This window comes from Barbus barbus, assembly GCF_936440315.1.
Source record: "Barbus barbus genome assembly, chromosome: 15".
Classification (NCBI taxonomy): Eukaryota; Metazoa; Chordata; class Actinopteri; order Cypriniformes; family Cyprinidae; genus Barbus; species Barbus barbus.
The window spans coordinates 17,998,438-18,026,029 of NC_136743.1; the positions used below are offsets into that span (position 1 = coordinate 17,998,438).

Genomic DNA, 27,592 nt, shown 5'->3' on the forward strand with positions numbered 1-27,592 from the left:
ACATTTATGAAGTAAGTATTTAAACTAGCTAGTATCATTTTAATATTACTATTAGGCTATTTTTAACTTCTAGTCAGTCATACTATCAGTGACTATTATCTTTTTAATTGTCACAAGTAATGATTTATTAAATACTAGGCTAATACTTATTACAGTATTTACTATCTACTCCAACTTTACCAGTGCTCATATTAGTGTGTTTATAAGAGGCTATTTAATATTTTTCCCAGTGTTTAACAGAAACATTTCATATCTCACTAGTTACAAATGCCTTTTTTACTAATGACTTAGAATGGTTACTTTATACTTCAATTAAACGTTTTACTAGTAATATTAAAAATGCCACAGTAGTGTCTAATAAAAAGTACTAATATCAGTGCTGGGTAGATTGTGTACAAATTGTAGCCTGTTACTGATTCCAAATTACATGACAAAAATTGTAGTTAGTAATATAATCCATTACGTTACACATTTTAGGTAATATAATCGGACTACTTTTTGATTACTTTTAGATTTGACCTTACTTGTTTATCACATTGATTTAAATAAGAAACTCTCGTTGATATACAGTGCATAGATAAACAAAATGTATTCCATTCATTATTATTAACAACATGATGTGCATTAAACATCATATTATGTCAAGGTTTCCCAAACTGTAATTTGTGAAGGGACTACAGGGGGTTAGTGAGTTTAATGAAAAACAAATAACTAACTAAATCCTAAAAATGTCAAATAAAAAAAATATATATATATTTTTAAATAACAGCATTCAGAATAAAACACTCACTAAAACAATTAAAAACCAAGAAAACAATTAAAATTGAAGTAATTTTGTAAATCCAGTGGTCAAATGCCACCTGACTAGTGACTGGTCTTTTTTGTGAATGTCCACAAAACTTTTAGACTTTCTGACTGTAAATAAGCGGTAGGCTATTTCAGAAAGGAACATTTTTATTTATGAATAATTTACTGCTATCATGTGAATAATATGATGTAATCAATAAAGTAACTGTAGTCTGATTACGAGTATTCTAAAATAAATAATCTAATTACAATCTAATTAATTACTTACTTACAGGGTAATCAGTTACTACCCAGCACTGACTAATATATAGTAAATAGGATTAAAAATTAGTAGTAAGTACCTATATGAATATAGATACCAGTAAAGCTAGAAAATAGGTACCAGCAACAACTGGAATACTGGTGAAACTTGAAATTGATATTATACATGAGTTGGAAGTGACTAGTTGATATCTGAACTACAGATCCCAATGGGAATTCAAAATATGTGCAATTTGTTTTCAGTTACACTGGATTAGTTACTTGTCTCCAGTTTGTTCTGAAGTAACATTAAAGTTGATACTAGTCACTACCTGATTACTTACTAGTATAAAAAAAATACTGGTAATGTAAAAATAGACAGTAGTTTTAAGGAAACATTAAAATGCCCAAAGATGATTTATGAGTAATAACCTGAGAGCATATCTACAGGTGAGGTAAAGCTTGACTTCAATCCAGATTTATGTGGCAAGAGGTCAGAGGGTAATTTTGTGTAATAATAATATTTTGTGCAATTATCAAACAATGCAGGTGAGTTTTATAAGGTTCAGCCAAAGATTTTGGTTCAGCATTGTTTTCTGTATGAAAAGGAATGTAGAGTTTCTTTAATTTACTTTTTTTATTATTACTTTCAAACAATGAGAAACCATCCAGGCTGTACATCATGTTGTTCATCCAGGAGACAGCTGTCTCTTGTTTTGAGATTTAGATCTTGGCCACCAGTTCACATAATTATTCAAGGGTCACACTCAAGAGAAAAACATTGCATTTACTGCCCTCACTCAACCTCTGCTTCCTTCTCAACGGTTTCTGTGAAATCATATTCTTAGAAACAACAGAAACAAAAGCATACTGTGGTTTCTCAACGAAACCAGAAGCAAACGGATTTGGCATCATCAATTTACATCAGCTATTTTTCAAGATCTGGTCATTTGAAGTTTCTTAGCAGCATGTAAAGTCTTCTCCCAATGCCCCTCCCCCCACCTCACCCCAAATAGTGTGTTTGTGTGAGTGTGTGTGTGTTTGTGTGAGTGTGTGTGTGTGTGTGTGTTTGTGAAAGAGAGCACATAAGAAAAGAGGAGTGTGAGTCTGAGAGTGCATGCTTGAGTTATGTGCATTGTACAAGCTGGGTGTTTATTTGGCCTTTGACCCCAGGGTTCAGGAATGTGATTGATCTCTTTTAGGATATGGGGTAGCATTGCAGCTCTTACTTGTGCTGACTTTACCGAGCTCTGAAAGCATGGTGGAACATGCATGGGCTTCAAAGATGTTTCATAAAATATTGTTTTTATTATGCAATAAAATATTTGTATTTTATTTTTTAATATTATATTTGATTAAATATTTAATACTCTTTAATTATTTTATTTTATTTTGCAATTAAATAAACATTTTTAATCATATTTTTATTTTATTTGAATGTGTCTGTTAAATGACAAAATGCGAGTGTTATTTGGAAATATCTCCATCTAGTGGTGACATTAAGAGGCTAAGAATTCAGTAATTTTTTAATGTTAAAAAACACATTCCTATTCCAGTTTAGTATCAGAGACTGATATATCTGAAAAGTGTAAACACTGACTCTGTAGCTCTATAAAAACATTGCTCTGTTTGAGCCCAACAAGGAACATTTTCAGAACTATGGAATGTTCACATAACCTAAATAAAAAAAAATAAATAAAAAAAAACTGGACATGTCAGAGAACATTCAGAATGAACATTTTCGTAACTTAATGGGAACGTTAGAACATATGTTTGTTTGCTGGGAGCATCCAAAGGAAGTCTACTATGCCTGTGGAGAACTAGCATCTCAAACGCAGCTTAGTTTAAGTAGCTAACTATCAAACCATGTATCACCTATAACTCCTAATGCCATCCACATAATGCATTTTACTCTATGGTTTAAGGTTTTTTGCTGTCACCCCAAAATTATTTTCTGTAGATCATCACAGGCTTCATTGCATTTAAATGATGTTTAATTATTTTCTTTTTTATATTTTTCTTGTTGTTATGTAAAGTCTCGTCTGTGTAATTATATAATACAAGCACAAACATTTTAATGTTAATGAGGTAATGTGTGCTTTGGCTAGTTTTCGGCATTTGGAAACATTTGGCAGTGTGTGATGTTGTTCTAACCTCAGGAATCATGAGCATAGGGTGGATCAGGGAAGCGTCATCCAACGGGAGATGCAGGAAAACAATATAAACTGGCAGTGTTAACATATTTAACTTCTTATTTTGCCTTTGTTTTAGGAGAACATTTTGCATATAGTGAAGGAGCTTGATTAGGGCAGTGATGTACAACAGCAGTTACTCTCAGGCCAACTTTGGCTTGGCTGCCAAGAAGATGCACAAGTCGATAGGCAAGAGCTGTGGTTACTACATGAAGATTGTTTTCTTTTTCTCCTCACTCATCCAGTCTCTGATCATCGCAAGTCTGGTGCTCTTTCTGGTGTATGGACAGCCCGAGCACACGGTGGAGGAGAAGAGGCTGCAAGAGTTGGACCAAAGCGTCAGCAAACTCACAATGGAAAATTTCACTCTCCGTGGGAAGGAAAAGAACCTCCCCAAAGTTCTGAACGTCACTCTCACTGCAAAGCTGAACAATGACAAAGCTCTGGTTGAATTACGCAGACTGGCGAACACCTCATCTATGACAATAAAGAGCATGCAAGCAACAATTGTGAGATTTGAGCAACAAAAAAATTATGTATTCAATTAATTTGTCTTGGATAACATCATGTTTCATACAAAAGAGAATGCTATGGTGTTTGCTGCATTTAATTTCATGATGTAGGCTATGGTGTTTTCTTAACATTCCCATTAGATTATGAAACAGTAATTTCTAAAAGTTTTGTCAAAATGTTTTTCAAAATGTTCTTTTTAATGTTGTAAGAACCTTTCCTTCATTATAGGAACATTCTGGAAAACACTGGCAGAATGTTAATTGCCATTAACATAACTTCCATGAATGTTGCAGAAAGAGGCTTACACTTTTAAAAATAAAGGTGCTTAAAAGGTTCTTCACAGCGATGCCATAGAAGAACAATTTTTGGTTCCACAAAGAAACATTCAGTCAAAGGTTTTTTTAAAGAACCATCTCATAAACAAAAAAATCAGCTTGAAGACATTCGGGAAAACTGTAGCAGTCTTTCAAGAGAAGTCGAGAACAAGTTCCAGTCATATCTGGACATAGTGGGGAACCAGTTCACAAACATTAATGGGGAAAATGCCAAATATAGGATAGAAAACATACGCCTGAAAGAGGATGCTACGTGGTGCAATCACAATCGCAGTACCATGATTCGCGAGAGTCGCAGAGCTCTTGAGCAACTTCAGCTCAAGCATGACCAAGACAATGAAACATTTCTGCTAGAGAACAGAAAACTAAAAGATGATAACAAACTAAAAGGCGAGCTCACCTCTTTGAGAGAAAAAGAAATTAAAACGCTCACAAACACCGTTGAGAATCTCAGTACTTCACTTGCCAACTGTAAGGTGAGGTTAATATGGGCCTTTTATATATATTATAGAAGTATTTATTTTAATATTACAATCAATTATGTTTGCAATTGTAAATTAAATGTGTTTATAATGAACTTTAATTACGTTCTCTTTTTTCAGCCGCCAATACGAACTAACCCATTCATGCCAAACCACTTCGGTTTGCCAAACATACCAAATACTGGTGGGACCGGTATGAGTTCAACAGATCTGAGCAAACCTAACATGCCATGGCCCGGGGCCGGCTTTACTGGACCAGCATTTCCCAGTCCTAATGGTGTAGGATCAAGCACAGGATGGGGCAGCACAGGAACAGGTGTGACAGGATCATTAAATACAGCTGTAGGGGGCACAGAGACCCTTTCAGGTGGATTGGGCAGCACAGGATTAGGTGGGCCAGGATCAACAGGTCTGGCCCAGACAGGGACAAGAAGTTTGGGTGGAGTAGGACCAGCGTTGACAGGATTTGGCAGTGCAGGATCAAGTGGAGTAGGGATGGGAAAACCAGCGGTAGGAGGTGCAGGTGTGGGCTCACTCGGGTCTAACACACCTGGATTTGGAGCATCTCTTTCAGGAACAAGAACACCAATGGGTGGGTCCGACGTAAGCCAAGGTATACCAAGCAGAAGTGGTATTACTCTGCACTTTTTAATCTTGATTTTATTCACATTTTTTGTGCCTATTTTCATAAGGCCTAACATTTTATGTTTTATTTACAGCACAGATCAATATTAATTTGAAGGAGCTGCATCGATATTCACTCCCAGATTGAGGGAGTGAACAAAGTCCTGGCAAAAATCCCAGAACTGTCTATAACGGTTTGAAAATAGAAAACCTAAATGTACTGACCCTGCAAATCTGTGATGTGAATACTAATTATTAACATGAATATTAATTACATTTTGTGGGATGAAGTTGATAATGTCTTTTGTGCATTAAATTCATTTATGCTTGTATATATCTTATAAAAAATAAATCTTGTATACATCTATCATTACAATTTTCTTGATAGTATTTTTTGTAAACTTATTTTTATTGTCTGTCTTTCTGCATGGAATAAAAAAGTAAATAAAAAAATAAGCAGAACATGTTTTATTAAATTTTTTTATTTTTATTTTAGCATTTTTTTTATTTTATTTGAAATAATTGGTGAAATAATTCATAAGGGATACTAGTAAAGTCACACTATCAGGGTCGTAGTTATCTACATATAAAAAGGGGCAAATATGGCTTGGATATGATGTTAATATTCTGTTGCCGTTAACAGCATTACAATGTAATATATGTATATTTCTTACTCATAATTGCCGCTCAGCCCTGAACCTTGCATTACAAGTACATGTACAAAGCTCTAAAATGTTTTCGCATTCTTTCAGCCCTTAAATAAGTCAGAAATTAACAGAACAAATGTGTTTACAAAAACAAATACAATGACTGCAGGCCACAGGTGTATGACATCAATACAGTAAACTGAACATAAGTACAAGAAGAACTATCAATGCAATTTTCAATAGGCACTTCACAAGCTTAAAATAGCTCTGGCTAACCATCAGGCTATTGTCATTGATTTGCGTCAATGGGAAGCACTATTTAAAACAGAGCCACTCTCCAACCAAAGCAAACCCATTTAAGTGTCATACCGAGCCATCACTCAACCAACATGCAGGAAAGTTACAGTCAGTAAAGGGATCAAATTAATGCATTCTGACGCTAAATATGTTGTGAAATAATGGAATCGATCTGAAATATGATTAGTATTAAATATGCAGCCAGCCTGTGCGTATTGTGACGAAACGAATAGGTAGATACTGGCAACCTATGTGAACATAATGTAAAACAATTACAATTATTTCTCATTTCAACAAGCCTCCTGTCACCAGGATTGCCAAAAAGGTGGATCAGACAAAAGCAAAGAAAGAGGGCACCAATTAATATATAGAGGCGTCACAGTAGGAGCCTGCTATCCAGCTTAAAGGATATCCTTTGTTTGACATACATTATTTTTCCACTTAAGACAGTAAGATCTCCGGATCTCAAAGAGGGTAGACAGGTTTTGGTGGCTCTGACGTCTGAGCGTTGACACCAATGTCTTTGAACTATCTTTGTAAAGACACAGAGACATCTACAGAAAACAATGCAATTTTTGTTTGTGGAGTGTTTAATGCCAGTGTGTCTGAACTTTATATAAAATAGCTGATGTTATCCTGAGGTGATAGCTCTGAAAAAGGCCAGATTAAATAGTCCACCTAAGCTTTTTTTTTGGCATGCTCCATTGTAACGACTCTAAGTCATGATGAATTTTTCTTTGGGGTCTTTTAAAAATAAGCACGGTGTTCTGCATATCAAGGTAAATATCCCTTCTCCACCCTCCATCAGGAAACGCATAAGTGCTTATTCTTATTACGCCTTCCTACTTAGGTCACAGAACTCATCACCTTTTGTCTTTAGAAGCTAACATTCTTTGTTCCCCCAAAGCACTAATTGCATTTCCTATTTGCCCGGTCCCTCTATGCCCACCATTCTGTTAAAGACATTAAAGGCCAAAACATTCTCTTGTTGACCTCTACACATTGTCTCTTGAGATTATATAATTTTTCTAGAAGATGAAAACAGCAAGTGCTATTTAAAATGTGTTATTTATTTAATTAAAACATGTACTAAAATATCCTTAAACTAACTTTTCGCTAACACTGTACAGCCAATTAATGCAATAGGTGTAGGTACTGTATATATGTATATGTGTACAGCTGTGAGAAAATACATTCTCTTTCAAATACATTCAAGTCATTTTTGTGAGTAATTCCAATTATTAACCTAAAATGACTGATGATAATTTTATCTGGATTTGCTTCATACTGATATGATATAGACATAAAGATGATAAATAAATACAAAATGCTAATGAAAAAAAATATTATAATACAAAATAGGACTGGTTTGTCTAAGATTACAAATTAAATAAAGCATCAGTGAAGTGTATAATATTAAATATTATATTTTTATGTTCACACTGTAACTGTGGTTACACGCACACTGTAGTAAAATAAATAAAAAAATAATTTTATTTTTTTTATATTTAAAATTTAATTTCAGTAACAAGCACTGTAAATCACAGAGATCTCAGACTTGGTAATTTAGCTTCAAATCTCTCCAGTACTCAAAGCACTCCAACACACATGTCAGACACCAGGTGGAGCCATCATAAGTACATTTCTGCATTTTAGTTCATAACTCTGGAAGGGCTATAAGGCTAACTCTGAATTCTCGAGTCAAACCTTTGTGAAGACATAAGCCAATTAAACACTCTAGCATCATCCCTTTTGAATAAATGGCCTGTTTTAAGTTAACAAAACTTATATATTTCTTTGCTTTTGTGCATTTGTGTGATTCCACAGAGTAATTGACCATGTTTTACAGTGTATCCACTATAATCTAAAAACATATCGACGAAAAAACACACGGGGGCAAACATGGGGTCAAAAGTCAAGTCAAGTCAAGTCTGCTTTATTGTCAATTCTTCCACATGTACGGCACATACATACAGAGAACTGAAATTGCGTTACTCTCAGGTGCATAGTTAACATTTAAGACACTGACAGTAGACAGTAGGGGAGCTGGGGGGGGGTCGTAGTATCAAAGTTCAGTGTTGCATGGGGAAAAAGAGGGGAGGGGGGGCAAGGACGGGAGGGAGTTCAGCTTCCTGACAGCCTGATGTATGAAGCTGTCCTTCAGTCTGCTGGTCCTCGCCTGGAGACTCCGCAGTCTCCTCCCTGATGGCAGCAGACTGAAGAAGCTGTGTGTCGGGTGGGTGGGATCACCTGCAATGCGGAGGGCTTTGCGGGTGAGACGGGTGCTGTAAATGTCCTGGAGGGAGGGGAGAGAGACACCAACGATCTTCTCAGCTGCTCTCACTATGCGTTGAAATGACTTGCGGCAGGATGCGTTGCAAGCGCCATACCACACAGTGATGCAGCTAGTTAGGATGCTCTCGATGGTGCCTCTGTAGAAGGTGCACATGATGGGGGCCGGGGCTCTGGCTCTTCTAAGTTTGCGGAGGAAGTAGAGACGCTGCTGTGCTTTCTTGGCCAGTGCTACAGTGTTGTTAGTCCAGGAGAGGTCCTCTGTGATGTGCACACCCAGGAACTTGGTGCTGCTCACTCTCTCCACAGTCGCACCGTTGATGGTCAGAGGGGCATGCTGAGTGTGTACTCTCCTGAAGTCAACAACAATCTCCTTCGTCTTCTCCACATTCAGAGAGAGATTGTTGTCATTGCACCACCCGGCCAGGCGGCTCACCTCGCTCCTGTAGTTTGTCTCATCTCTGTTGCTAATGAGACCCACCACAGTTGTGTCATCCGCAAACTTAATGAAAAGGTTGGAGTTGTGTGACGGTGTGCAGTCGTGGGTCAGCAGAGTGAAGAGGAGGGGGCTCAGCACACATCCTTGGGGGGCCCCAGTATTCAGTGTGATGGTGCTGGATGTGTTAATGCCGACCCGTACTTCCTGAGGTCTCCCGGTCAGGAAGTCCAACAGCCAGTTGCACAGAGAAATCTACACTGAGAAAGAAGACTAAAAATTAAATATAACATACTTTTAATTGATTATTATTGATGTGGAGCTAAAAGAGTCTTTATGTTGTTGGTTGTTTTCTCCAGTGCTTCTCAATTCAAGTCCTGGGGACCCCTGCTTTGCACATTTTGCATGTCTCCCTAACTCACCTTGAGATCATCAGCTTGTGACAGATCCATGAACTAAACTAACGAGTTGATGATCTCAATCAGGTGTGTTAAATAAGGGAGACATCCAAAATGTGCAAAACAGGGGGCCCCCAGGACTAGAATTGAGAACTGTTTTAAACAAATTCATAAAGGACACCAAACATCCCATTTCATGGAATGATCCTTGAAGAAGTGATCAATACTGGCTGAAATACAGCTCAAAGTACAAAACAACCTCAGTAAGACGTTATGTTCAATAATTACATGTTCAGACAGCTACCAAATCCAGTTTTTGCTCTCATCTGTACTAAATGTCCACCTCTTTGCACGCGAGATCTTTGCGCATTCACTCTCATTGGCTCGTTTCAGTACATCTATGAATAATGCACCTCACATTGCGTAATTTTCCAGTCAAGATGAGACAGATGGCGCACACAACAACTTACAGGCAAACAAAACAGAGAAATACAGCGAAATAATAGAGCTGCACGGCCAAACGTTGTGTTCGAATACATGGAAGCTGCTCTTCTAGAATGATTATTACGTAATAATGTAATAATGAGTGTTGACAGCGCCATGGATGATCGATGTCAGCATGTGATTGAGGATTTATTCAGTGGTCAATGGACTCACTGCACCTGTTTGCATCTGGAAAAGGCTCTGGTTGCTGGGGAAGCCTTGCTGGACCTGGCTGTGCAGTTTCAGCACCAGTACCAGCTCAGCTGACGCATTCATAAAGCAGAGCAAAGCGAAGATCTCACGCGATGTCCACGGCGGTGTTAGGTGAGTGACACTCAGACAGCCGACATGCAGACGCTCGCATATGTTGTTATCCAGCTGTCGTCGGTGAGTTCAAACCAACAATATGCGTGTTTATATATCGCTGTGTATTTTCTCTCTAGTGTATGACAAGATTGATAGCTATTAGAGGCAGAATACAATACAAAAGGTTGATATCTGAAGGTCTAATATTTGTCTAGTAAACATTATTTGCCTGTTCGTTATCGTCTGTTGACATTGTAAGTGTTAAATTGTATAGGCGCTTCACCTGTATGTGGTGGACACATAAGCACCTATGTAATACATAAAACATTCTATTGATGAAAATAGTTGTGCTCATTCAGATCATTAACATTATGTACTTTAACAACCCCTATATTTCCTGAGGCACAATCATGTGCATTGATCCTGCTTATGCCACAAATCCTCCCTTGATGTTCATAATGTTTGAATGCAGTCACTCAGCCATAATTGTGTTAAATACCACTAGAGCTGCTCAGCAGCTGAAATGCATATCCATAATGTCACACTGTTTAATGAAATTGTATGATATTTTGCCATTAGTGGGACTGATGGGCTACTATTTTATTTAGTTCTTCTTTCTGTCCTAATCTGTTTTTATATGTGAAAGCTCTTGCAATCAAGTAATATCCCAGACTCACACTTTTGCATGCGGTTTTTCAATTCTTCAAAAACTCATTAAATTTAATTTTGTGTAGGCTTCCAAAGTGAACACTTATTTTCTTCACACTTCATGTAACGTCACTAAAAAAGAGCACAGTTTGTGACACAGTGGTCAGACAATTGATAACATCTCTCACACAAGGACTCTGTTTCCTCCAAAAAAACCCTCAAAAAACAAAAAAGCTTAAACCTAGAATGAGCGTTGCTTCCATGAGAGGAAAGCTGTGTTTAATGTATTGGTTATGGTAAATGAAACGGCAAAACTACAGAATGACACATTTTATTATTAGCCGTTTCAACATATATGTTTTACCAAATAAAAAGAACAGCACTTTTAGAGTTCATCCCACTCATTGATGTGAGCATAAGTATTGGTACAGTTGAACATAAGGCAGATATAAAAGATTAAAAGCTATTATTTAGTTGCAGATCACAGCAGTGAGTCTGTGACCCATAGATATCACCAGACTCTTGGTCTCATCCTCTGAAATACTTTTCTCAGCCTTTAATGCAGCCAATTCCAATTGTTGCTTGTTTTGTGGAGTTTCTGCCTTTACTCTGCTCTCCAGCTGGTGAAATTCATGTTCAATCGGATTTAAATCTGGAGATTGACTTGGGCAATCTAAGACTTTCCATTTCTTTGCCCTTATAAATTCCTTGACTGAACTGGCAGGGTGTTTTGGGTCATTGTCCTGATGCACTTCCCAATGAATCTGGTGGCATTTTCTTGAATATTGGTAGGCAAGATGGTTTTGTACCCTTCCAAATTCATTCTGCTACTGTCATCATACATTAAGTCATCAGTAAAGTTGAGAGGGCCTGTTCCAGAGGCAGCCATGCATGTCCATGCCACGACATCACCTCCACCATGCTTTACAGATGAGGCTGTATGCTTGGGATCATTGCTGTTCCCTTTTTTTCTCCACATTTTTGCTTTCCCATCACTTAGATAAAGGTTAATCTTTGTCTCATCGGCCCATAAACACAGTTCCAAAACTCTTCTGGCTCACCTTTGTGCTTTTTTGCAAAAGCAGAGGTTTGCATCTTGCTGTGTAGCATCTGTAATTCTGTGTCAAAGTCTCCTGAGGACAGTAAACTGTCAGAGCATCACCCCAGCTTTCTGGAAGTTGTTGGTGATTTTACAGACATGTCTTTTAGGGTTCATTTTCACAGCTTTTATGATTTGTCTGTCATCAACTACTGTTGTTTTCTCAGCCGATCAGGTCGTTGTTGGTTGCTGGTGTCGCTGGTGGTTTCCAAACACTTGATTTCTCCATGCCCTTTGTTTTTGCTAGAGCTCTAACTGACTTCCTCTTTTCTTTTGTTTGCTTTTCTCTCAAAGTCAGCTCCCTCGTCTTCATCCTGGTTTGTGTGTGTCATCATCGAATGCAAGATTCAGAATGCAGAAGTAATGGATATAACTGATACGACACATTTCCTGCTTTAAATATCTGAAGAATTAATGCAACAGGACACAGCGGATCTCTTAGAAAGACCTGTGAGGCAACTGTTCCAATACTTATGCTCACATCAGATAGAGGGATGAAACACTAAAAGTGCTGAATTTCGTAGCTGGTAAAACATCTATGTGTTGAATCACCCAATAATAAAATGTGACATTCTGTAGTTTTGTCTCATATTCATCTTTTAATCAAGTTTGTAAATGTCTTGACTCCACAGCCAACAGAGCAATTTTGTCTTTACTGTTCCAATACTTTTAGAGGGCACTGTATATAGTAACTATACGATAAGTCACTCAAACCCTCAATGATGCAATTAATTCAATTTTTGGGTTCTTTTTGTAAACACACACATATCCACCTTATTTTTCAACACGGAAGTAAGGCAGCTGTTTTCTGTGAATGTTCAAGATTTTCAATTCATTAGCTACTGAAGGGAAATAACGAAAAGAATAACAAAGTGCAGTAAATGGTAAAACTGTTTGTGCTACAAACCAATGTGTTTTTAATTAATACATTAATGTAATATGGTAAGAAACACCTGTTTGCAATATCAAGCACCAAAAAGAGCTGTTTTGTACTTCTAAAAAAAACTGGAAGTGGATACCCCTGGAAACCAGACACATTAAATAAAAATTTTACTGAAAAATAAGGTGTGGTGTGTGTGTGTGTGTGTAATATATATATAATATATACACATTTGGTATAGTTAATAATATATATACAACCACTAAAACATCTGCACACACATCACTAACATAATGATTACTATAACTATACCATTACAATAATAACTTCTTTTTTTATTTCTCATGCAAACAGAGAAATTGCTCAGAGGTCGACTCTTTCATGCCAGACAGTACCTCATGAAGCATAAAACTACGATCACAATGGCACCCACTGAAAACTGTGATGTTCTTATGACATTCCCAGGTGTGGAGCTTGTGTCTTTCAGTTTTGCTCGTTTGCACTAATGCGGTTATTGATTAATGTAGATGTTTTTTGTCAGCTTCATATCACAAATGTTATATTTGTAACATTTTCTACCTTACAGTAGGAATGTAATTGTGCATTTTGTACATATTTTTACATCTATTTATAAAATATTTAAAAATAAAGTGTGATAAGAAAATGTGAATTTCTTTGATCTACTGATGGACATATTTCAGCATGTTATCGTCTTTTCCACAGACACCACAGATGACCATACACTGTTATGGTTACTTAACCAAATCCGGTTGGGAATTCCACAAGTCAGAATCCAGATCCGGCAGCATAAATACACGCACACCTATGCATTCTTCATTACCTCAACCTTTGAGAAGTAAGACAAACCTGCTCGACACATCTCATCACAGTTATTGTATTGTATTTTTCCATATAAAATGTCTGAAACATTTGACAGATGGTCACTGGGTCCTACATAAATACAGCATTAGAATGATTGTTGTTTTTTTGTCTGAAGCTTGTTGCGTGGAGCTGAACAGATGGGGATGCAAAAGGCAGTGAAGCCACGCTACGGAGGCGGCACTCGCAGGTTTTCATGTGAGGAGGATGACATCTATGAAAACATTGAGAGTGAGCTGTGTTTCTTCACATCACAGGTCTGCCATTAATCTCTAATTTCTTGTCTTCTCATATGAAATCATTAGATGTCTAATGTCATAAAAGTTTTTCCAACACAATCTAATGGCATTTCATAACTGGTTTATGTTATGGCAAACTGGTGGTGAAATTTGCATGAATTAGTACAATCTCAGTCATACATTTCATACAATCTGTTTATATCCCACTGATGGTAAAGATTAAAGTAGGACCTTCATCATATTGTTTTTTTAATTGCATGTTTCCGTACAAATCACAAATAACATTTTCTCATGAGATCGCGTTGATTTTTCTCTTATTTCTTTAGGAGCGTCAGAGTATTATCAAATATTGGTTGTATAATCTGCGGGCGAAACATGGCGAAGCCCTTCATAACATTCTCTTCCTGGAGGGCCAACCAATCAGTAGATATTTTAACATTTGTTTTCTTTTTAAATGTTTATCAAGTTTAAGAATTCATGTTTTTTCCCCCCCCGAATCTGATCAAATTTTTGTGTCTTTGGCAGTACCAGAGCTTATAAGCAGGGGTGTGATTCTTCAAATGTTTCCTCTTCATGAACAGAGAATTCTGAATCAGCTAATGACGTACTGGGTTCAGGCAGTCTGTGAGAGGCAGCCTCTAGGTGAGAACTCCTGTGTTTTTGCCAACATGCTCAGGAGTCGACTACCTTTTAGTTATTCTGAAATGGTTGGTGCTTTTCAATGGTTGTATAATGAGACTTCAGGTCAAGGCTCTTCCTTTAGCAAACAAACTTAGGTGTACCTACCTGCTTTCTTCAGTACAGACCGATTTGCTCTGAGCAAATATGAAGTGCTACAGTATGAATTCTTAATGCAAACTACGAGTCACTACATGTTTTATGTGTAATGAGATCTCTAAGAAGGAGCCCCTCTTACAAGGAAACATGTGATTCATTTTGGAACTATGATGTTAGTTGAGGCATATTTCACTGTATTGTGGTTTGCATTTCACCTTAGCGCTAATCTAACAATATTTTAGTAAAAACTAAATCAACAGGGCATTTTATCTTGGGGTAACAAAATAGGTAGCCCTATTTTGCCCTTTTAATTATGCAAAAGTGGCAGATTTGATTAATATTGTTATATTGCAAAAAAGCAGATTAAGCCTAATTGTTTTGTTGTCCCATTCCTGACAGATGACGTGTGTGATTATTTTGGTGTGAAGATTGGCATGTACTTTGCTTGGTTGGGCTTTTACACCAACTCTATGCTGTATCCAGCAGTAATTGGCTTTCTGCTCTGGATCTTTGCTGAGTCTGATCAGGTAGGTTGATTTCTCTGATATCACAATCCTATAGCTTTAGAATGGAAGTATAGAAAGTATACAAGAGCTTGTTATTTGGTTAGAAGGCACGGCTTTATCACCAACCTTTTTTGATATGCAGACAAGTCAGGATATCTGCTGTGTGGTGTTTGCCCTTTTCAATGTGGTGTGGGCAACACTTTTCCTGGAGAGATGGAAGCGGCGGGAAGCAGAACTGGCATATAAGTGGGGAACGCTGGACACCCCAGCAGAGTCACTAGATGAACCACGTCCACAGTTTAGGGTGTGCTAACATCATTTTTACTGAATCTTAAATTATTACACACAAAATGTTTGATAACAGCAGGTGAAGGTCATTAATGACCACCTCTATTTATACAGCAGTCAACATTTGAAGTGGATCAAAAAAGTTCATCAAAGTTGTCCTAAGACAAGAACACATTTTGGTTTTAGGACAAGTTTGATGAAAGGTTTTGATCCACTTCAAATGTTGACTACTGTATATAAGTCATTCTAATATACTAATATTCTAATATACTGATTAGTGGTCAAGGCTCTTTGATAAATAGAATGTTTAAAAGAACAGTATTTATTTGAAATAGATATCATAGATCAGTTTAATGCTTCATCACATAAATACATACATATATACTCCCACTGGCCACTTTATTAGGTACACCTTGCTAGTACCAGGTTGGACCCCCTTTTGCCTTCAGAACTGCCTTAATTCTTCGTGGCATAGATTCAACAAGGTGTTGGAAACATTCCTCAGAGATTTTGGTCCATATTGACATGATAGCATCACACAGTTGCTGCAGATTTGTTGGCTGCACATCTATGATGCGAATCTCCCGTTCCACCACATCCCAAAGGTGCTCTATTGGATTGAGATCTGGTGACTGTGGAGGCCATTTGAGTAAAGTGAACTCATTGTCATGTTCAAGAAACCAGTCTGAGGAGAGTCACGTGACGTGCTCATGAACCTAGTTGCACTTGAGTAGAGCTCCATACGTTTGGCCTTTTTGCAGATTTTTTTTGGTTTTATTTTAAGTTTTATTGATTATTAATACTTTCCCTGATGTCATACAATCAGAAACATCAGTTGTCGTCTCCGTCGGCTTCTCTGATTAAGAAGAAATCCAAGCTACCGACCATGAGCGATATGATGGACAAGATGGAGAACACTGTTACACACTTTGAGGACATTCTAAGAACAGAGTTGATGGCGATGTGGAACGAGTTTGCTTCTCACATGTCAGATGTTCAGTCTCTACGCTCTAAACTGGATCTTCTTACAGGGGAGATGAGAGAACAAAAGAGAGTTGTCGCAGATCACAGTAGACGAGTAGTCACGCTCGAGCAACAGGTTGTGGATTTACAGGATCGCAATAGGTGCAGCAATCTGCGTCTGATTGGATTGCCTGAAGGTTCCAAAAAGGACGACCCTATGGGCTTTTTGAAAAGATTGCTACCGACGTGGCTCGTCTCTGGCGGGCAAAGAGATTGAAGTGGAGCGAGTGCATCGCATGTACACAAGGCTCTCCTCAGATCGCACTAAACCACGGGTTTTCATCTTTAAACTGCTGCGGAACACTGACAGGGAGCTCATTCTGCGAGCCGCCAGACTTCATGCCCCGGTGAAAACATCTGACGGAGCAACGCTGTCTTTCTTTCCAGATTTTTTCACCGCAAAAAAAAAGAAGTGCATTTGTGTAATGGTGTAATGGTAGACTCAACTGGTTTTATTTTCAAACTTGTATTTTGTCTTATTATGTAGTAATTCTGTTTGATATCTATGACCGACCTTAATATTCTGAGTTGTGATATTAATGGCCTAAATGGCCCTCACAAACGTACAGGTTTTCTGGATCTTTTGTGAAGAAGAAAGCTTGATATAGTGTTAGTTCAAGAATCCCATTTGAAAGAGGAGGATATACACAGGTGTAATAAGTTTTATGAAGTGGTATCTCACTCATCTTCGGATACTAAAACCAAGGGTGTCCTAATATTGGTGCGGAAGACTTTAAATATTACTATTTTAGATAAAGGTTGTGATACAGATGGTAGAATAACACACAAAAACAATAGTGGAGAATAGGAATATTGTATTTCTTTCAGTTTATGCCCCTTGTACTCCTGACCCTACTTTTTTCTCTGTTTTGTCAACCTATCTCTTGAATCTTAACGAGGATGTGTATGTGTTATTTTTCTGATAAGGTATGGGGTATGTTTAAATTGTCTTCTGGGGGCCCTGATCATCAGGTGATTCATTGGAGATTGCTACATAGGGTTTACTTGACTCCAATGAAACGGTTTTTATATGAATCTGTCATCTAATCTCTGTTCCCAAGGAGTTTTAGGCAGGTTTTTTTTTTTATTTAATTTTTTTTTTTTTTGGGAGTGCCCCTCTCTCTGACAGGACCTATCATGTTTGTTGGGTACTGAAATATGTTTGACTCCTTGCCATTTTCTTTATGTTTGACTTGTGGGACTTCACCTTGTCCGTCCAACAAAGATGTTTACTGTTAGCTGCTTTCACAGCAGCAAAAAATTGCTTGTCAACTGTTGGAATCCTCCTCACACAATGAACAGACGAACCTGGACGGTGTATCTTTTGGACATTATCTCGATGGAACTCTCAATTTCTTGTATACATGGATCACGTGTGAAGGCTGTGGATTTGTGGCATTCGGCTTTTGATGTTGTCATCTTTTCTAAAATCTTTGTAAAAATAATTTTATTGTTATTTATTTTTCTATTAATATTAATTTCTTTTTATTATTATTGTTTATTTTGCTTATTTATTTGTTTTATTATATTTTGGGGGTCTGCCGGGGGGTGGGGTGGATTCTGGATTTGTACAGATGCGTTTTGTTTTGGGCTACTGTTCCCGGAAAAAAACATTAAACAGTTGTTTGACAAAAAAAAAGAAACCAGTCTGAGATGATTTGAGCTTTGTGACATGGTGCATTATCCTGCTGGAAGTAGCCATCAGAAGATGGGTACACTGTAGTCATAAAAGGATGGACATGGTCAGCAACAATACTCAGGTAGGCTGTGGCGTTTAAACGATGCTCAATTGGTACTAAGGGGCCCAAAGTGTGCCAAGAAAATATCCCCCACACCATTACACCACCAGCACCAGCCTGAACCGTTGAGACAAGGCAGGATAGATCCATGCTTTCATGTACTTTACGCCAAATTCTGACCCTACCATCTGAATGTCGCAGCAGAAATCGAGACTCATCAGACCAGGCAACATTTTTACAATCTTCTATTGTCCAGTTTTGGTGAGTATGTGTGAATTGTAGCCTTAGCTGACAGGAGCGGCACCCGGTGTGGTCTTCTGCTGCTGTAGCCCATCTGCTTCAGGGTTCGATGTGTTGTATGTTCAGAGATGGTATTCTGCATACCTTGGTTGTAACGAGTGGTTATTTGAGTTACTGTTCCCTTTCTATCATCTCTAACCAGTCTGCCCATTCTCCACAACTGCCGTTCACTGGATATTTTCTCTTTTTCGGACCGTTCTCTGTAAATCCCAGTAGATCAGCACTTTTTGAAATGCTCAGACCAGCCCGTCTGGCACCAACAACCATTCCACGTTCAAAGTCACTTAAATCCCCTTTCTTCCCCATTCTGATGCTCGGTTTGAACTTAAGCAAGTCGTCTTCACCACATCTAGATGCCTAAATGCATTGAATTGCTGCCATGTGATTGGCTGATTAGCAATTGAACAGCTGTACCTAATAAAGTGACCGTGTATATACATACATACATATACATATACTGTATACATATATATATTAAAACTTGTTTTTTAAAGAAGTCTCTTCTGCTCACCAAGCCTGCATTTCTTTAAACCAAAGTACAGCAAAAACAGTAAGATTTAAAAATATTTTTTACTATTTAAAATAACTGCTTCCATTAGAATATATTTTAAAATGTAATTTATTTCTGTGATTTCAAAACTGAATTTTTAGCATCATTACTCCAGTCACATGATCCTTAATAAATCATTCTAATATTCTGATTTGCTGCTCAAAAACATTTATGTTGGTAGAATTTTTTCAGGTTCCTTTGATGAATTAAAAGTTCAGAAGAACAGCGTTGATCTGAAATATAAATCTTTTGTGACATTACAAATGTCTTTATCATAACTTTTAATCAATTTAAAGCAACTTTAAATTGTCAGTCGTATCTGACAATTTAAAGTCAGATAAATTGGAAAACAAAGAAAAGGAAAAAAAATATTGTAATGTTACAAAAGCTTTATATTTCAGATAAATGTTGATCTTTGGATCATTCTATTCATCAAAGAATCCTGAAAAAAAAATGTACTCAGCTGTCTTAAACATTGATAATAATAATGTGTTTGTTAAACAGCAAATCAGCATATTAGAATGATTTCTGAAGGATCAAGTGACACTGAAGACTGGAGTAATGATGCTGAAAATGTAGCTTTGATCACAGGAATAAATTACATTTTAAAATATATTCAACTACAAAGAAGTTATTTTAAATAGTAAAATATTTGACAATATTACTGCTTTTGCTGTATTTTGGATCAAATAAATGCAGGCTTGGTGAGCAAAAGAGAATTCTTTAAAAACATAAAAAATCTTACTTTTCAAAAACTTTTGACTGGTAGTGTATATATATTACGGAGTCTGACCCCAAAATTCTGAAGAGTAGTGATTCGTTTATACTTTCCAGCAGTGCTTCTGGCCTGAACTGTAATTTTTGCTACATGTATATCAGGGAATTAAGCGTCGCAGTCCGGTGACAGGCTGTGAAGAGTTTTTCTACCCACCCTGGAAGAGGAGAATGTTCCGCTGGTTTGTCAGCTTTCCCATTTGCATCCTCTGTCTCTGCTTCGTCTGCTTGGCAATGTTTACCTGCCTGGAGCTTCAAGTAAGGATACTCTGTAATGTTTGTTACAAAACTTGTTACTGCAGGTTATTTCAAATAAACCCCGCAATGAAGTTTCGAATATATTTGTTTTCCATATTCAACTAAACATTGTTTATGGATATACATGATTCATGACTTCTGTCTCTTATAGGAATTTGTCATGGAAACAAAGGAATTGCCAAGCATATGTAGATTTTTCCCAAAATTTCTTCTGGCTGTAACTGTTACTATTTGTGATGAAGTGTACAAGAAAATAGCTCTCTGGCTCAATCATATGGGTAAGACTTAAATCAGCTTATAACATTTACAACATTAAATGTGTATTTGGATTTTCATTACACAGTATGTGTTACTGAATTTAGCTAGATTGGGACATAATTTGGGCTATTAAATTAGCAGCAAACTTGCATTTTTGGTTATTTCACTGTTTTTTCATTATTGTTTTTTCCTCAGTGACACCCTGTTTGTTCATTTTTCAATTTTAACAGAAAACTACAGACTTCAAAGCACTTATGACAATAATCTCATTCTCAAGACTGTTTTTGTAAGTTTAATGCTTTATTTCATCTATTTATGTATACCAGGAGATGTTCAATTTATTAATGTATCAGCATACTGTAAAAACTGTATTTGATAAATTAATGAAGTATTGTGTGTATCTGAAAAATGGTTAAATATGTTCTGCAATTTAAAGTTTCAGTTCATAAATTCTTACCTCAGCCTTTTCTACATTGGATTTTATCTCAAAGACATGGAGCGGTTAAAAGAGGTAATACACAGACGACAGAATAACGTTAAAGCAACAAATTGTCATGAATGAATCATTCTGCAGCCCAGACAAAAAATAACTCTTTAATTTACAGATGCTGGCCACGTTGTTGATCTTTCGCCAATTACTACAAAATATCAAAGAAGTGTTACAGCCGTATCTCTACGAGCACCATAAATTAGGTGCTCTGAGGACATTATGGGACTTAATTCAAACCATGCTCCTGAACTATGGTCATTTAATAGTGCAAAGGATACGACTGACTCGCCAAGCCAGCCTGGATGTGAATAAAAGTGGCTCACCTCCAGAGCAATCAGAAAAGAGAGAAAGGAGGAGTTTAATCGCCAGCTACAGAGTTCCCAAAATGGAGGAAGGGGATGATGATGCTGGACTAAAGCAAAGGAAGGTCAGCTTCACCGAGAAGGTGGAGTACAAGGACAAGGTTGTGGAAGCACCAACACAGGCCAGCTTACAGGACGATGGCAGTCCTACCCTTGTGGAGGAAGGAATGGATCCATCCTTAATATTTGATATACGTGATGACGACGATGATGATGATGACAGAGACATAGATGATTCTGTGAGTAAACCTCAAGGAACCCAGAGAAGAAAGACCAAATCTGCTGGAGAAAACAACAATACGGAAAAGAAAATGTCCTGGATGGATCCTCCAGAAGAGACTGAATCTACTGTTTTGACCCAGCCGGAGATTGAAAGTTGCATGCTAATTTATGAGGTTTGTGCTACTCCATCTACACTGAACAAAATTATAAACGCAACACTTTTGTTTTTGCCCCCATTTTTCATGAGCTGAACTCAAAGATCTAAGACTTTTTCTATGTATACAAAAGGCCTATTTCTCTCAAATATTGTTCACAAATCTGTCTAAATCTGTGTTAGTGAGCACTTCTCCTTTGCCGAGATAATCCATCCACCTCACAGGTGTGGCATATCAAGATGCTGATTAGACAGCATGATTATTGCACAGGTGTGCCTTAAGCTGGCCACAATAAAAGGCCACTCTAAATTGTGCAGTTTTACTGTATTGGGGGGGTTCGAAAACCAGTCAGTATCTGGTGTGACCACCATTTGCCTCACGCAGTGCAACACATCTCCTTCGCATAGAGTTGATCAGGTTGTTGATTGTGGCCTGTGGAATGTTGGTCCACTCCACTTCAATGGCTGTCAAAGTTGCTGGATATTGTCAGGAACTGGAACACACTGTCGTATACGCTGATCCAGAGCATCCCAAACATGCTCAATGGGTGGCATGTCCGGTGAGTATGCTGGCCATGCAAGAACTGGGATGTTTTCAGCTTCCAGGAATTGTGTACAGATCCTTGCAACATGGGGCCGTGCATTATCATGCTGCAACATGAGGTGATGGTCGTGGATGAATGGCACAACAATGGGCCTCAGAATCTCTTCACAGTATCGCTGTGCATTCAAAATGCCATCAATAAAATGCACCTGTGTTCGTTGTCCATAACATACGCCTGCCCATACCATAACCCCACCGCCACCATGGGCCACTCGATCCACAACGTTGACATCAACAAACCGCTCACCCACATGACACCATACACGCTATCTACCATCTGCCCTGTACAGTAAAAACCGGGATTCATCCGTGAAGAGAACACCTCTCCAAAGTGCCAGACGCCATCGAATGTGAGCATTTGCCCACTTAAGTCGGTTACGACGACAAACTGCAGTCAGGTCGAGACCCCGATGAGGATGACGAGCATGCAGATGAGCTTCCGAGACGGTTTCTAACAGCTTGTGCAGAAATTCCTTTGGTTATGCAAACCGATTGTTGCAGCAGCTGCAGGTGGCTGGTCTCAGACGATCTTGGAGGTGAAGATGCTGGATGTGGAGGTCCTGGGCTAGTGTGGTTACACGTGGTCTGCGGTTGTGAGGCCGTTTGGAAATAGGCCTTTTGTGTACATAGAACATAGTTCAGCTCATGAAAAATGGGGGCAAAAACAAAATTGTTGCGTTTATCATTTTGTTGCGTGTAGATCATCGGTCTGACCAGCTGATGAAATCGTTGATGAAAACAAGTTTAGAAATACTATTTCTGTGACTTATTTGCTACTTTCTGAACCCAGTTGCTGGTTTACAAACTGTGTCAAAAACAAGACCATTTTCTTTTATTTCGACTTGCAGGATACCCTTCAGGATTACCAGGAGATGTTCATACAATTTGGCTATGTTGTGCTCTTCTCCTCTGCATTTCCTCTGGCAGCCATGTGTGCCCTCATAAACAACATTGTAGAAATCCGAAGCGATGCCTTAAAACTTTGCACAGGCCTCCAGAGACCCTTTGGGCAAAGGGTTGAAAACATTGGACAATGGCAGGTCAGGAGATCCATTCAGAGTAATTGCTTAATAAATTATTCATAGCAGATTGTATTTCTTGTTTGTGTTCATTTGCGTTTGTTTGTTCTTAAAATTTAAACAGACCGCAATGGAGGCAATGGGTCTGATCGCAATAATTGTGAACTGTTACCTTATTGGCCAGTGTGGACAGCTGCAACGACTCTTCCCCTGGTTGAGCCCTGAGATGGCCATTATCTCTGTTGTAGTGCTAGAGGTAAGAGAAAATAGCAAAAAACTGCACCAAAAAAAACAAAAAGTTTTTGGTCAGTAAGATTTACATTTTTTTTTGTAAGGAGTATTTTGAAATAAGAATATGCTCCACAAGGCTGCATTTATTTGATCAAAAATACAGTAAAAACAGTAACATTGTGAACAGTGTTGGGGGTAACGCATTACAAGTAACGCGAGTTACGTAATAATATTACTTTTTTCAAGTAACTAGTAAAGTAATGCATTACTTTTTAATTTACAAGAAAATTTTAATTACATTTCATTATTCGTTAACTGGTGTTATTTTTTAAAAAGTAACGCCAGTTAACTTTTTTTCCCATTTATTGACTGACAGTGCGCTGCGTGAACATGCTGTTACTGTAGTTCTAGACTAAATGTGAATGTGCATTAATTCATCCCGCTCGCAAAGATTTAGTATTCATCAAAATGAATTAAAATAGTGAAATACAAACTCAGAATATGACGCAAACCTGCAATAATTAAATGTTAAATAACACAAATGTATCTAATCCCATTTTATTAACCAATGTCTTTGCTGCTGGCCTTTGATGATCCAGTTCAACCATACTTATAAGCAAAAATGACTTTAGATAAACTAACAATTGTGCTTCATTGTTTTTTATTGCTGAAGAGTGTTAAACCTTCTTCTCATGCGTTCTATTTTACAGACGAGAATTTACTTTTCCTTCAGCCTGAGGTTTATTCATTACTTTTTGGTGTGAAAGGGCTTTTACATTTGCTATAATTAGAACTTCTTGTATTAAAAACAATCAAGCCCTGCTCATATTTTAAAAGTAACGCAAAAGTTACGTAACATTACTTTCCATAAAAAGTAGCTAAGTAACATAATTAGTTACTTTTTTAGGGAGTAACGCAATATTGTAATGCATCACTGATTGTGAAATTTTTGAACATTTTAAAATAACTGTTGTCTGTTTCAATATATTTTAAAAAGCAATTTATTCCTTTGGCAAAGCTGAATTTTAAGCAGCTATTACTCCAGTCTTTAGTGTTACATGATCCTTCAGAAATCATTCTAATAAACTGATTTACTGCTCAAGAAACTAATTTTATATTACTAATAATGTTAAAAACATTTGTGCTGCTTAATATTTTTGTGAAAACCTTGATATAGGAATAGAAACTTCAAAAGAACAGTATATGAAATATAAAACCTTTGTAACATTGTAAATGTCTTCTGATAAGTTCTTGCTGAATAAAAGTATTAATTTCTGTAAAAAAAATAATAATTCTATTGTTATATATGTTATGAAACAAATGGCTAAATTATGTATAAAGTGTAGTAAACTGAATGCAACTCTTTCTCATATGGTTTTCAGCACTTTGCCATTCTGCTCAAATATATAATTCATGTTGCAATTCCTGATATTCCAAACTGGGTGGCAGATGAAATGGCCAAACTTGAATATCAACGAAGAGAGGCTCTCAAGGTAGCACAGCACATGATGAGCATAGACTAACAATATGCATTGTAATGTATATTCATATTTCATACCATAACTGATAACCAGTAAATATTAAACGGTTACTACAACTTGGTTTTGTCTAAAGAAATTAAAAAATAAAACACTAAATGTAATTTTAATGTGTTTATCATCACATTGAGAAAAAAAAAATGTGATGTTGAGTTAAAAGGGTGTATTATTGTCTATTTCTGCATCAGAAACATGAACGCCTCGCTCAGCAGCACCAGCAGCAGCAATGGAGGAAGTCTGAAGAAGAAGAGGAGCAACAAAAAATGGCAGAGGAATTGGCACGACAAGATCAAGGCAAGTCCGATCAAAATGGAGGCGAGGACCATCACCATGAAAAAAGCCCAGGGGCCAAGTTCAGCTCTGGAGGAGATAAACTCAAGAGACCCAGCTCCCTTTTAGGCAACAATAATGTAATGAAACTTAAACAGATAATCCCACTTCAGGGTAAATTCACCTCTACCACTTCTCCCACAAGTGGTGAGGCCAAACTTCCAGGTTTTCTAAAGTTCCTCAAATCCCAAGAGTTAAAAAAGGAAGCCGCTGCAGCAGTCGCACAAGCAGCTACACATGGGAGCCATGAGAAATCACAGTCTCCCAGCAAGTCCTTCAATCCTGGCAAACTCTTCAACTTTGGGAAGGAAAATCCATTTACTGGTGCTGGTTCTGAACAACAAGCGAAACCAGAAGATGCCTCAAGGGCCACTAATGTACAACACACAAATAATGACCAAAACCCTTCATCAGAAGAGCTTCCATCTGAGGTTGAAAAGGGTTAAAGCTCAGACTTTGGTACTAATCCTTAAAAAAAAAAAAACAGTGAATAAAATGGCGATAATACTCAGTCAATGATTGTAATGCTTAACATTTGCTTAAATGTGATAAAGCAACCATGTAGTGAGTGGAACTGCATGTCAAAGATCATTTTAAAACAATATATTAATCCGAGACCTCCATATAGTTTACTCACTGAAGGCGGCATGCCAAGTCACCTGCATGATAAAATCAGTTCAGGCATGGGGAAGCAAGAAAGGACATTTGAATGAGCACTGTAAAATGTATAGATTTTCTATTTTTCTACGCATTATTATTTTTCTTATATCAAACGGTAAATATGACAATCTAAAAAGAATGTATTGTCCTTGTTAATTTTGATTTTGTAAGTGTGAACCCATAATGCAATAAAATGAAATTACTGTGAAAATAAATTTCAAAAATGGTATATCAGACACCGTATACACAAAGTTACTTCAAAGCCCAGTTTTTTTTTTACTTTTATACTATCATAATACAAATTAAATGCATATACAATTGCTTATAAAAATGAACTAATACTTACAATAAAACGTGATTCAATACACTGACAAATGCAGTTTGTTTTTTACTTTTTATTTTTTAATGACATTAAAATAATCGGACCAGAATCGGATAATGACAAATGAAATTGTGTACATGTTGTTTTTGTTAGCTTTTTAAAAATCTTTTATCTACAGTGCATGCAGCCAAAACTGACATGAGCATGCTGAATTGGAAGTATGAAGAAAGATAAGATCCATCAAACTGAATAAAAAATAAATAAAACATCCAATGAAGTCTATTGGCGCCATTGTGCATTGATTGTTTTAATTTGACAACTATTTCCAATAGAAACTGAAAAGCTCTCCTGCCCAGCTGACATTCAACTGAGATTCACTTCAAAGGTCTATCAAAGCTACTGTCCAGTCAGTCTCAATGCGTGAGGGACTTTCGACCTTTGAGCATTCGGCGCAGAATTACTTCGACCCCACCTGGAGTGCTAATTCTTTTGATCCACCCATGGGTCCTCTTTCGTTTGATGTTCTTCGGCTGATACTCTGTACCACGTTTGACTGTGCGGACTTGTTGATAGTGCCAGAGCGGCTGCTGGAAAACACAAGCTCCCTCTGCTTTGGTGGTCAGGGTTCCTTGCAGGACAGGTTTCTGCTCGGTTCCTGTTCTTGACAGAACCAAGGAACTGATAGAGTGTAGGTGACTGCAGCAGAATATGGTAGAGTGAGGGCCATTACTCCTGAAAATTAATTAAAACATAGTGTAAAATATTAACGCATGCATGCACTTAAGTCCTGAAGACTGCAAGTCTTCCTCAAAACTCAGTTGAAGAGTCACAAATATACATGTGGATCTGTACATTGATCTGACTTGCATGACTATTGTAAACTTAAAAGTAACTACATATGAATAAAGCCAAACGGCATTTATTGCACTACATGTCATTGCTGCATAAATGTACTGTAACTATATCGTTACACTCAATATTTTTCACTGTATTTTTGTGTACTCTGCATAGCTGTGGTTTTTGCAATATATTCTGATTAGATTAATACCAATATTTCATTGGGTTTATTGCAAAGCTATTAGCGATGTGAGGTTATCGCTAATGCAGGTGGTTAAATTCACAATCAAAGAAGGTTCAGTAAACTAATTTAACACAAGTTTTAAAAAAAATAATTGATTGGTTTCGCATACCGACACAAACTCTGTGCCCCCGAAAAGCGCCAAAATGTTGTTCGTAACGTGTTCATTTCGGCTACAGCTTCCTTCCATCAATATCACCCCAAAGTCATCACATGTCTTGCGTCTCTTCCTCTGCTGGACGACTGGCCGGAGTTTTCATCCCTCACTACTGCCCCCTTCAAGTCAAACTCAGGATAACATGCGTATCATAG

General features: G+C 37.4%; 3 protein-coding genes across 3 annotated transcripts; 2 read left to right on the plus strand and 1 right to left on the minus strand.

Annotated features, from left to right (window-relative positions):
- Window positions 1–3,361: 3,361 nt before the first annotated feature.
- On the plus strand, window positions 3,362–6,649 carry LOC306881564 (uncharacterized protein; the record flags this gene model as incomplete). Its single annotated transcript, XM_079435750.1, has 4 exons — window positions 3,362–3,748; window positions 4,177–4,563; window positions 4,696–5,172; window positions 6,584–6,649. The coding sequence occupies 4 exons, from the start codon at window positions 3,362–3,364 to the stop codon at window positions 6,647–6,649; spliced, it is 1,317 nt and encodes a 438-aa protein (XP_079291876.1).
- Window positions 6,650–9,686: 3,037 nt separating this feature from the next.
- On the plus strand, window positions 9,687–26,252 carry ano8a (anoctamin 8a). The gene is made up of 17 exons (XM_079435343.1): window positions 9,687–10,070; window positions 13,034–13,144; window positions 13,403–13,535; window positions 13,677–13,815; window positions 14,124–14,220; window positions 14,323–14,439; window positions 14,974–15,101; window positions 15,223–15,384; window positions 19,860–20,012; window positions 20,164–20,290; window positions 20,501–20,556; window positions 20,707–20,781; window positions 20,876–21,517; window positions 22,951–23,142; window positions 23,246–23,377; window positions 24,735–24,845; window positions 25,079–26,252. Exons 1-17 carry the CDS (start codon window positions 10,052–10,054, stop codon window positions 25,664–25,666), a joined length of 2,982 nt encoding a protein of 993 aa, XP_079291469.1. The 5' UTR covers window positions 9,687–10,051; the 3' UTR covers window positions 25,667–26,252.
- Window positions 26,253–26,487: 235 nt separating this feature from the next.
- Window positions 26,488–27,513, minus strand: LOC306881317 (uncharacterized protein). Its single transcript, XM_079435347.1, has 2 exons — window positions 27,393–27,513; window positions 26,488–26,934 (listed from the first exon to the last, which is right to left on the minus strand). The coding sequence occupies exons 1-2, from the start codon at window positions 27,446–27,448 to the stop codon at window positions 26,616–26,618; spliced, it is 375 nt and encodes a 124-aa protein (XP_079291473.1). The 5' UTR covers window positions 27,449–27,513; the 3' UTR covers window positions 26,488–26,615.
- Window positions 27,514–27,592: the final 79 nt, after the last annotated feature.